The 11,258-nt window shown below is 48.0% G+C and overlaps 1 protein-coding gene across 3 annotated transcripts in view; it reads left to right on the top strand.

Moving 5' to 3' along the window:
* Nucleotides 1-441: 441 nt before the first annotated feature.
* LOC308276452 (ubiquitin-conjugating enzyme E2 E2) overlaps nt 442-11,258 on the top strand; it is a gene marked incomplete at both ends in the record, with an annotated part of 621,585 nt that continues 610,768 nt past the window's right edge. For all 3 annotated transcript variants that reach the window (XM_080715234.1, XM_080715232.1, XM_080715230.1), the window contains one exon: nt 442-617. In XM_080715234.1, coding sequence (XP_080571360.1) covers nt 442-617 — 176 coding nt within the window. The remainder of the gene's footprint in view (nt 618-11,258) is intronic.

Genomic DNA, 11,258 nt, shown 5'->3' with positions numbered 1-11,258 from the left:
CTATGTCTTTATGTCTCTTATCTGTTGGGGACATTCTTTCTAAACAGAATCATATAGTTTATACTCATTCGTGGTGGCTTCTTTCACTTAACACAGCGACATTCATCTTTATAGCATGTAGGTACTGTGCTTCATTTCTTATTATGACCGAGTAATATTTTGTTAAGTGGATATACCACTTTTTAGCTATCCATTCGTAGTGGACATTTGAATTACTTCTATTTTCTATTATGCACAGTGTTGCTATTAATTGTTCTGTGCATACATTTTATAGAAATGAATGAAAGAAAAGCGTTGGCAGCTCCCTCCCCAATTTTGTAAATGACCAGCTTCTACTTTCCTTTGGGCTTTGCTTGCTCTGTGGTTGGGTTCGTTTTCTCTCCATCCCGGAGGTGCCCCCGACTGACCCGAAGACTTTTATTCTTTCATCCAGGATTTAAAATGTCCACTGAGGCACAGAGAGTCGACGACAGTCCAAGCACTAGTGGAGGCAGTTCCGATGGAGACCAGCGTGAAAGTGTCCAGCAAGAACCAGAGCGAGAGCAGGTTCAGCCCAAGAAAAAGGAAGGGAAGATTTCCAGCAAGACCGCAGCTAAATTGTCCACCAGCGCTAAAAGGTACCTCTGTCCTTGTAACCTGTTGGCTTTTGGTATCAATTTATCATCCTAAATTCTGTGTGTTTTTTTAATTTTTATGATACTGGGGACTGAACCCAGGGGTCTTCTACCTCCGAGCTACACCACCAGCCCTAGTTTTGATTTTGAAACAGCGTCTCCCTAAGTCGTGGAGGGCCTCGCTATCTAGCTGAGGCTGCCCATTAACCTGTGATTGTCCTGTCTCAGCCTCCCAAGTACTGGATTACAAGTGTGCGCCACCACATCTGGCTCTAATTTTTTTATTTTATTTTATTTTGCCATTTTTCATGGCTTATGCCATGAGCTTTATGGGTTTTTCTTTTCCCTTCAAAATCATCTTTTTTTTTTATATGGTTTTAATTGTGAAGAACTTTTGAAAGTTGGTTAAATGGCATGGCAGATTTACAAAATATATATCTATGGTGTATGTGTGCATGCTTTTATCTTGTTAGGGGGGCATGTACAGGGTATGCGTGTAAAAGTATGATGGTTTAGAAGCCGGGCGTGGTGGCACACAATAGTAACCCCAGCATTTGGGAGGCTGGGACAGGAGGATCACGGTTCTCAGACAGCCTCAGCTACTTAGTGAGCATCTCTGCAACTCAGGGAGACCCTGTTTCAAAAATAAAGAATAAAAAATAGGGCGGGGTGTGTGGCTCAGAGGTAGATGCCCCTGGCTTCCATCCCCAGTACTGCAAAAAAAAAAAAAAAAATAGTGGAATTGAACCTAGGGGTATTTTACCTCTGAGCTACACCGTCAGCCCTACTTTTTATTCTTTATTTTGAAACAGGGCGTCATTGAGTTGCAGAGGGCCTCACTAAGTAGCTGAGGCTGGCCATGAACCTGCAGTGTTCCTATCTTGGCCTCCCAAGTACTGGGCCACCATGCCCAGCTCATAACCATAAATATTGACCATAAATAGTTTTTTTTTTCTGTTAAGTAACAGAATAAAGGTTAAGAGTTTATTGAAATAATTATTGAGTAGTAATTTATTTTGCCAGAAATACTGGAGCTAACAACAAATTCATCTTGGTTTCATTATACTGGGCAGTGAGTCAGTCTTGATACTGACTTTTTTCCCCTTGGAGAATAGGCAGATCTGGAAAGTTGGTATTTGAATGCTGTCTGTCGCCACTTCAATCTCTTCGGATGATTGGCGTGTCTTTGGACTGAGGGATCAGCTTTGATATTGTTACATGATGGAGTGCCTCTTGGGAAATAATTGAAAAAGTAAATTAAATTTAGCAGAGTCTTACCTGGTCCTGTGGTTTTATGTTTTTACTTTGATTTAGTACCTTTACTTTAGCAAATAGGAAATATGAATAAAAGCAGTCTGTAGGTGTTAATTTCACTTCCCACCAGTTTGACTTTAGGCACACTGGAATGTCTGAGGGTTGAACGACAGCTTTATATGTTGTTGGAGAATGTGAACCAGGGGAACTCCTTTCCCAAAGAGGAAAGACCTTCCCTTTGGCTTACTCAGTCCACAGCGTAGAGAAGCCCCTCCCCAGGCCCTCTGTGAGAAGTGGAGAGTGGTGAGCAGTCCGATCGATCCCTGACCTCTGTTGAAGGAATTATGTGAGAGAGCCCTGGATGTGTTAAGCCAGGGCTCAGTGCGCCTTTTCTAAGTCACCTCAGGCCCAGGGGGCTCTGCTGTCTTTTTTCCCACTGCCTGGTCCCAGGCAGAATGGCCTCCCGCTGGGAATGGGGCTGGGGGAGGAGGTGGGGAATGGGGAGAAGTATGACTTTAAGGTGACTGAAAGGAGGTCGGGGTGGTTGAGTAACTTCAAATACAGATTGTGTCCAGCTCAGTGTTGGTAAGGAAACTGTAATTCAGTCCTTGTCTCCTGGGCGAGGCTTTCCACAGGCCTCGTGAGCTTTTCAGGAAAGAAGAGAGGGCTGGCCTCTCTTCTTTTACTATAGTGCTTATTATAAAAGCTGGGGTGTAGAGTTCTGCAGACCTGTGCTCTGCTTCCTAATGAATGAAGATTTCTCTCTGCAGCTGGGAGCATCACTGCAAAATGCCTCAAAATCTCCTCCTGTTTACTATCTGAATGAAATTTTAAAGTATATCATTCATATACTTATTTATATTTTTGTGGTGCCAGGGGCAGTCTACCTCAAAGCGACACTCCTATCCCTATTTTATTTTTTATTTTGAAACAGGGTCTCACTAAGTTTCAGAGGGCTTTGCTAAGTTGCTGAGGCTGACCTTGAACTTGGCAGTCCTCCTGTCTCAAAAGCTTCATCTTTTGCTCTTTTTAAAAATATACCTTTTACTTCATTTCACTACAGTGCTTATAAAAACTTCAGATTATGCCTGATGTGGTGGTGTACATTTGTAATCCAGTACTTGGAAGGCTGAGTCAGGAGGACTGCAGATTCACTGCCAGCCTCAACAACTTAGTGAGGCCCTCTGCGACTTAATAAGACCTTGTTTCAAAATAAAGAATAACAATTGGGTGTGCTATCTCACTTATAATTCCAGTACTTGGGAAGCTGAGACAGGAGGATTGCATAAGTTCGAAGCCAGCATCAGCTACTTACTTAGTGAGGCTCTCAGCAACTTAGTGAGACCCTGTTTTCAATTAAAATATAAAATAGGTCTGGGAGTGTAGCCAGAAGGAAGAAAGCCCGTGGGTTCCATTCCCAATAACAAAAGAAAACAAAAACAGACAAACAAACCAAACCAAATAGAGCTGGAGGTATAGGGTGTAGCTGGGAGGTAGAATGCCCCTAGGTTCAGTCCTTAGTCACACACACACACACACACACACACACACGCACACACGCAGATATTTTCAAGCCTAGTGATAGATATTATGAAGTAAAAATATAGAGAGGTTTTCCTCCTCTTTAGATGACAAGGCCTATTTTAGAGATGGTGTCTGTACAGAGTCCAGAATAGAGCTTGAGTGACACTCAGTAGAAAAGGTTTCTGCGTTGGCACAGTGAGTAGTGTCCTGATTGCTTCCTGGCTGAGAGATTCCCTGCGTGGTAGATTCATTCCTGGAAACCTCTGATTTTCAAATTCAGATTCATGATGCTTTTCTCTGAGGACCTCCGGTGGCTTATGGGTGATAGTATATGAAGTGATTTGTCACCTGTTATTTATTTTATTTTATTTTACTATTTTGCAGATCTGGGGATTGAACCCAGGGGCATTCTACCCCCGAGCTATACCCCTGTCCCTCCCCCTCCCTCCCTCCCTCCCTCCCTCCCTCCCTCCCTCCCTCCCTTCTTTCTTTCTTTCTTTCTTTCTTTCTTTCTTTCTTTCTTTCTTTCTTTCTTTCTTTCTTTCTTTCTTTCTTTCTGTGGTACTGAGGTTCCTTAAAGCCCTTCTACCTCCAGGCTACACTCCCAGACCTATTTTTTTATATTTATATTTGGAAACAGGGTCTCTTAAGCCAGTGCTGCTGGCTTTGAACCTGCACGATCCTTCTGTCTCCACCTCCCAAGCGCAGGGATTACAAGCGTGTGCCACCAAGCTCGGCTATTCTTTATTTTTGAAACAGGGTCTCACTGAGTTATGGAGGACCTTAGTAAGTAGTTGAGGCTGTCCACGAACTGCAATCCTCTGTTCTTAGCCTCCAAAACGCTGAGATGTCAAGCGTGCGCCACCATGCCTGGCTCTGTTATATATATATTTATTTATGGTAGTACTGGGGATGGAACTCTTCTACCTCTGGGCTACAGTCCCAGACCTATTTTATATTTTATTTGGAAACAGGGTCTCTTAAGCCAGCGAGGCTGGCTTCGAACCTTTGTGATTCTCCTGTCTCAGCCTCCCAAGCGTGGGAATTACAAGCGCGCGCCACCACGCCCGGCTCTGTTGTTTATTTTAAATAGAAACATACTGCTTGATAGGCACGATGATGTATGCCTGAAATTTCAGTACTTAGGAAGCCGAGACAGGAGGATTGCAGGTTCGAGGCCAGCACACAGTAACTTAGTGAGGCTGTCATCAACAGGGTCAATTTGAGACCCTGTTTCCAAATAAAAATAAAAAGGACTATGGGTGTAACTCACTGGTGGAACATCCTGGGTTCAGTCTCCAGTGTCCTCTCCAGAACCCCACAAAAACCAAACCAAAACAAATTTTTTTGTTTTTATGGTACTGGGATTGAACTCAAGAGGAGTTCTATCTCTGAGCTACTCCCTGAGCCGTATTTTATTTCTTATTTTGAAACAGGGTCTCACTAAGTTGCGGAGGGTCTAAGTTGTTGAGGCTGGATGCGAACCTTTGATCCTCCAGTACTGTGATTATAGGTATTTTCCACTACACCTTGCTGTTAATTTTTCTTTAACTTAAAAAATATCTTTTTTTCCTCTCTCCTTATCTCAGTTTAGTTAATAGTAAAGTTAGTTTTTGTTCATTTTGTTTTGAAACAAGGTCTTGCTAAGTTGATGAGGCTGGCCTTTTGCCTGTGATCGTCCTGTCTCAGCCTCCCAAGTACTAGGATTATAGGTGTACACTATACCATGCCTGGATCAGGTCACAAGATTTATTCACTGGTTTAGAACTAGGAGTTTATTTTAGGGTTTAGATTTTTCCATGGCTAGTAGGATTTCAGTTGGAATTTAAAGTTAGAGGTAGTTTCAAAATAAAATCATAATTTATACTTTTTCTGATGAAAATTGATTTTTATTCAGATGACATATCTTTCCCAAATAGTGCCCTTCTATGAGATAGTCAGTTGTAGTGAAGAGCCTGAAGTCAAGAGACAGGATCTGAGACTGAAATAGGAGTATTGCAAGTTTGAGGCCAGCAACACTGCAGCCTTAGTATCATAGTGGGACTCAGCAATCTGGTGAAAGTCTTTCAAAACCAACAATAAAAAGGGGTTGCGGTGTAGCTTGGAGGTTGAATACCTCTGGGTTCAATCTCTAGTGCCAGAGAGAGAGAGAGAGACAGGGGGAGAGAGTGAGAGAGAGAGAGAGAGAGAGAGAGAGAGAGACAGACATTGGATCTGGCTTTGAATCTATTGAATCTAGGTCCTGGCTCATAGGAACTCTATGATTTTAATATATAATTTAATATCTCTTTTTTTTGCCGGTGTGGGGATGGTACCCAGGGATATCCGAGTGACACCCCCAGCCCCATATTTTATTCTTTATTTTGAAACAGGGTCTCACTGATTTGCAGAGGGCCTCACTAAGTAGCTGAGGCTATCCGCGAACAGCGATCCTCCTGTCTCAGCCTCCCGAATGCTGGGATTACAAGTGTGTGCCACCATGCCCGGCTTATAATTTAATATCTCTAAGCCTCAGTTTCCTCTTTGTAAAATGAAGATAACAATGGTGCCCTCTTCATAGGGCTGCTGTGAGGACTGACGGTGACCAGGTGTTTATTTGGCACCTCGTAAGCCCTTGTGAGCTGAGGCAGCCGGGTATGGACTTTGTCAGGTGCAGGCTACAGGGACACCGTTCAAGCCCATTCGGTACAGACTTTGGCGAAATGAGGACTGCGTTAACCTCAGCGGACTGAATGCTGCTGTTAAACTAGAAATGCTCAGATGCTTTAATTAAATATATTTTATTGTAGTTCAGAAAAAAGTGCTTTGCACACAGGGGTTCAATTACAAAGTGAAATGTGCTATAATTGTACAACTAATAATTGTTATAATAAACGTGCTGTAGTTGTAGAATTAATAATTTGCTACAAAAACGTGTTTTCTTTCTTTCCTTGCATTCTCTTTCTTATCTTTCTTTTGGTACTGAGGAGTGAACCCAGGGGTGCTCTACTACTGAGCTGTACCCCCAGACCCCCTTTTTTTTTGAAACAGAGTCTTGCTAAGCTGCGGGGGCTAGCCTCAAACTTGTGAACCTCATGCCTCAGCCTTCACAGTAGTGGGATTACAGGTGTGTGCCACTGTCTCTAGCTTAAAACGACGTTTTCTTTTTTTTTTTAAATAAAAATCTAATTTTTGAGGTAATACAGTATAGGATGTATGCATTTTGGGTATTTAAACTGGCATAAATTAGCTTTGGATTCTTTTAGAGTTAGAAGGAAAGATTATAATTACATCTTTGGTGCAGTTTTGCCTTTCTTTGGCAAAAGTTTGTTTCTTAAAATATGGCACACTTGCTGGGCGTGGTGGCGCACGCTTGTCATCACCGCACTTGGGAGGCAGAGACAGGAGGATCGCGCAGGTTCGAAGCCAGCCGCGTGCGCTGGCTTAGGAGACCCTGTTTCTAAGTAAAAATGTAAAAATAGGTCTGGGAGTGTAGCCCGGAGGTAGAAGGGCTTCCAGAAACCCCAGTACCACCAAAAAAAAAAAAAAAAAAAAAAAAAAGGCACACTCAGCCAGGCATGGTGGCGCATGCTTGTAATCCCAGTACTTAGAAAGCTGAGACAGGAGGATCGCAGGTTTGTGGCCAGCCTCAGCTACTACTTAGTGAGGCCCTCTGCAGTTTGGTGAGACTCTGCTTTGAAAATAAGGAATAAAAAATCGTACTGGGGTTGTAGCTCAGAGGTAGAATGCCCCTGGATTCATTTCAGAGCACCCCCCCCCCAACACACACATTAAAAAAAAAAAAAAAAAAAAACAAAGACTTGCTCTTATCACAGACAGTTTTCTTGATGTGTCCACACCACACTTTTTATATTTACAAGTATGTAGTTGGACTACATCTGCAGTGACAAATTTAGATGATTTTGATTGAATCGACCAGTCAGTTCAATAAAACATCTACTTTGAGTTCTTTGAATTGACTCCGCAGCTGTCTTTGCATGTCACATCTGTAAATGTGAATTTTAAATCCTATTTATTCCACCTTGACTTTGTTCAGAGTAAGCATTGTGATGTTACTGGTTACTCAATGTAATATTCTTCTAGAAATAGTATTTGATTTCAGACTCTAAAATTGTGTTAGGCCTAAGATTGGTTCCAGTGTGAACTTTCGTCTTAGGCTCATCTAAATTTGCTTTCCACATGAGAATGTAGAAGTAATGTTCAGAGGTAATCTTCTGTAATCACTTTATTTTTATTTTCTTGACTCTAAACAAATGTCTTAAAACATCCCCCCCCACCCCCCCGTGCTGGGGACTGAACCCATGGGCATTCTCCTTTCTCTATCCCCAGCCCTATTTTTATTTTGAAACAGTCACTCTTGTTGCTGAGGCTGGCTTTGAGCCTGTGATTCTTTTGTCTCATTCTCGTAAGAACTGGGATTGCAGGTGTGTACCACCTTGCCCCACTTAAAGCATTTTAATGTTTTGAAATCAGGATGCAGCTTATAGGTGATGTATAATTATTTAGTTGGTGGTGTTTGTTAAAAATTAGTGGTCTTAGCCGGGTGTGGTGGCGCACGTTTGTAATCCCAGCATTTGGGAGGCGGAGACAGGAGAATCATGGTTCGCAGACAGCCTCAGCTATGGCCCTTTGCAACTTAGTGTGAGACCCTGTTTCAAAATAAAAAGTAAAAAAAATAGGACTGGGGGAGTGGCTAGGAGGTAGAATGCCTCTGGGTTCCATCCCCAGCACCTCAAAAAAAAAAAAAATTAGTGGTCTTTTAGAATAATAGGTATGTAGTATCTATGTATGTAGTATGTCAGGAATAAAAACTAACATTATATTCAGTAGTAGTGTGTTTTCTAGAGATTGCTTTGATGTGTGTGTGTGTGTGTGTGTGTGTGAGAGAGAGAGACAGAGAGAGAGAGAGAGAGAGAGAGAGAGAGAGAGAGAGATATGATTGTAGTGATTAAACCCAGGGGTATTCTACCTCTGAGCTATACCCTTAGTCCTATTTTATTATGATGAAACAGTCTTTTTTTTCCCCCCCAGTACTGGCGATGAAACCCAGGAGCATTGTACCTTTGAGCTACACTCCCAGCCCTATTTTTAGTCTTTGTTATCATTTTTTTTTTCAGGTCTGGAGATGGAACCCAGGGACATTTGACCTACAAGCTATACCCCCTGCCCTATTTTTTATTCTTTGTTTTGAAACAGGGTCTCACTAAGTTGCAGAGGGCCTCACTAAGTAGCTGAGGCTGTCTGTCCATGAACCACGATCCTCCGGTCTCAGCCTCCCTAATGCTGGGATTACAAGCGTGAGCCACCACGCCCGGCTTTTACAATATTTTAATAACTAGATGTCTGAGGCTTGAGAATAAGTTTGTTTTGGAAGAAAATTGATTCCGTTGGTTAGAATACCAGTTCTTAAATTACACCAGATGTCGAATGCTACCATCACGCATGCTTAGGAACACTGGACAACATTCAGAGTGGAAAAAGAGCCTGGGAAGGATTTGAAACGGTGGAGGCAGTGGCAATGCCAGTGGCCAATATTCGGGGGAGGCAGAGATCTGATACACTACAACTGGAACCTTTGAAATAATAACCACAGAGACAGTGATCGGAACCTGCTGAGGGGTTAGGCGGGCGCCGGGGCCAGTGGCCGACATCGGAACTTGCTGTGAGGCAAGGCCACTACTGAGGCCTACGTGGCCGGGATTGGAACCTGCAGAGGGGTTTGACCGATGCTGGGGCCAGCGAGGCCGGCATCGGAGCCTGCCTTGAGGCAAGGCCGGTACTGGGGCCTCGAGGCCAGGATAAGAGCCTGCCGAGGGGTTAGGCCGATGCTGGGGCCAGCGAGGCCGGCATCGGAGCCTGCCGTGAGGCAAGGCCGGTACTGGGGCCTCCGAGGCCAGGATAAGAGCATGCCGAGGGGTTAGGCCGGTGCTGGGGCCAACGAGGCCGGCAGTGGAGCCTGCCGTGAGGCATGACCAGTGCTGGGGCCTCCGAGGCCGGGATCGGAGCATGCCGAGGGGTTAGGCCGGTGCTGGGGCCAGCGAGGCCGGCATCGGAGCCTGCCTTGAGGCAAGGCCGGTACTGGGGCCTCTGAGGCCGGGATCGGAGCCTGCCGAGGGGTTAGGCCGCTGCTGAGGCCAGTGAGGCCGGCATCGGAGCCTGCCGTGAGGCAAGGCCGGTACTGGGGCCTTCGAGGCCAGGATAAGAGCCTGCTGAGGGGTTAGGCCAGTGCTGGGCCAGCGAGGCCGGCATTGGAGCCTGCCTTGAGGCAAGGCCGGTACTGGGGCCTCGAGGCCAGGATAAGAGCCTGCCGAGGGGTTAGGCCGGTGCTGGGGCCAGCGAGGCCGGCATCGGAGCCTGCCGTGAGGCAAGGCCGGTACTGGGGCCTCCGAGGCCAGGATAAGAGCTTGCCGAGGGGTTAGGCCGGTGCTGGGGCCAACAAGGCCGGCAGCGGAGCCTGCCGTGAGGCATGACCAGTGCTGGGACCTCCGAGGCCAGGATCGGAGCCTGCCGAGGGGTTAGGCCGCTGCTGGGGCCAGCGAGGCCAGCATCGGAGCCTGCCTTGAGGCAAGGCCGGTACTGGGGCCTCCGAGGCCAGGACAAGAGCCTGCCGAGGGGTTAGGCCGGTGCTGGGGCCAGCGAGGCCGGCATCGGAGCCTGCCTTGAGGCAAGGCCGGTACTGGGGCCTCTGAGGCCGGGATCGGAGCCTGCCGAGGGGTTAGGCCGCTGCTGGGGCCAGTGAGGCCGGCATCGGAGCCTGCCGTGAGGCAAGGCCGGTACTGGGGCCTCCGAGGCCAGGTTAAGAGCCTGCTGAGGGGTTAGGCCAGTGCTGGGGCCAGCGAGACCGGCATCGGAGCCTGCCTTGAGGCAAGGCCGGTACTGGGGCCTCGAGGCCAGGATAAGAGCCTGCCGAGGGGTTAGGCCGGTGCTGGGGCCAGCGAGGCCGGCATCGGAGCCTGCCGTGAGGCAAGGCCGGTACTGGGGCCTCCGAGGCCAGGATAAGAGCTTGCCGAGGAGTTAGGCCGGTGCTGGGGCCAACGAGGCCGGCAGCGGAGCCTGCCGTGAGGCATGACCAGTGCTGGGGCCTCCGAGGCCGGGATCGGAGCTTGCCGAGGGGTTTGGCCGGTGCTGGGGCCAGCGAGGCCGGCATCGGAGCCTGCCGTGAGGCAAGGCCGGTACTGGGGTCTCTGAGGCCGGGATCGGAGCCTGCCGAGGGGTTAGGCCGCTGCTGGAGCCAGTGAGTCCGGCATCGGAGCCTGCCGTGAGGCAAGGCCGGTACTGGGGCCTCCGAGGCCAGGATAAGAGCCTGCTGAGGGGTTAGGCCAGTGCTGGGCCAGCGAGGCCGGCATCGGAGCCTGCCTTGAGGCAAGGCCGGTACTGGGGCCTCGAGGCCAGGATAAGAGCCTGCCAAGGGGTTAGGCCGGTGCTGGGGCCAGCGAGGCCGGCATCGGAGCCTGCCGTGAGGCAAGGCCGGTACTGGGGCCTCCGAGACCAGGATAAGAGCCTGCTGAGGGGTTAGGCCAGTGCTGGGCCAGCGAGGCCGGCATCGGAGCCTGCCTTGAGGCAAGGCCGGTACTGGGGCCTCGAGGCCAGGATAAGAGCCTGCCGAGGGGTTAGGCCGGTGCTGGGGCCAGCGAGGCCGGCATCGGAGCCTGCCGTGAGGCAAGGCCGGTACTGGGGCCTCCGAGGCCAGGATAAGAGCTTGCCGAGGGGTTAGGCCGGTGCTGGGGCCAACGAGGCCGGCAGCGGAGCCTGCCGTGAGGCAAGGCCGGTGCTGGGGCCTCCGAGGCCGGGATCGGAGCATGCCGAGGGGTTAGGCTGGTTCTGGGGCCAGCGAGGCCGGCATCGGAGCCTGCCGTGAGGCAAGGC

This window comes from Muscardinus avellanarius (genome assembly GCF_963383645.1).
Source record: "Muscardinus avellanarius genome assembly, chromosome: 18".
Taxonomy (NCBI): domain Eukaryota; kingdom Metazoa; phylum Chordata; class Mammalia; order Rodentia; family Gliridae; genus Muscardinus; species Muscardinus avellanarius.
Note: the sequence above shows the minus strand (reverse complement) of the source record. Positions and strands in the feature narration are given on the sequence as shown.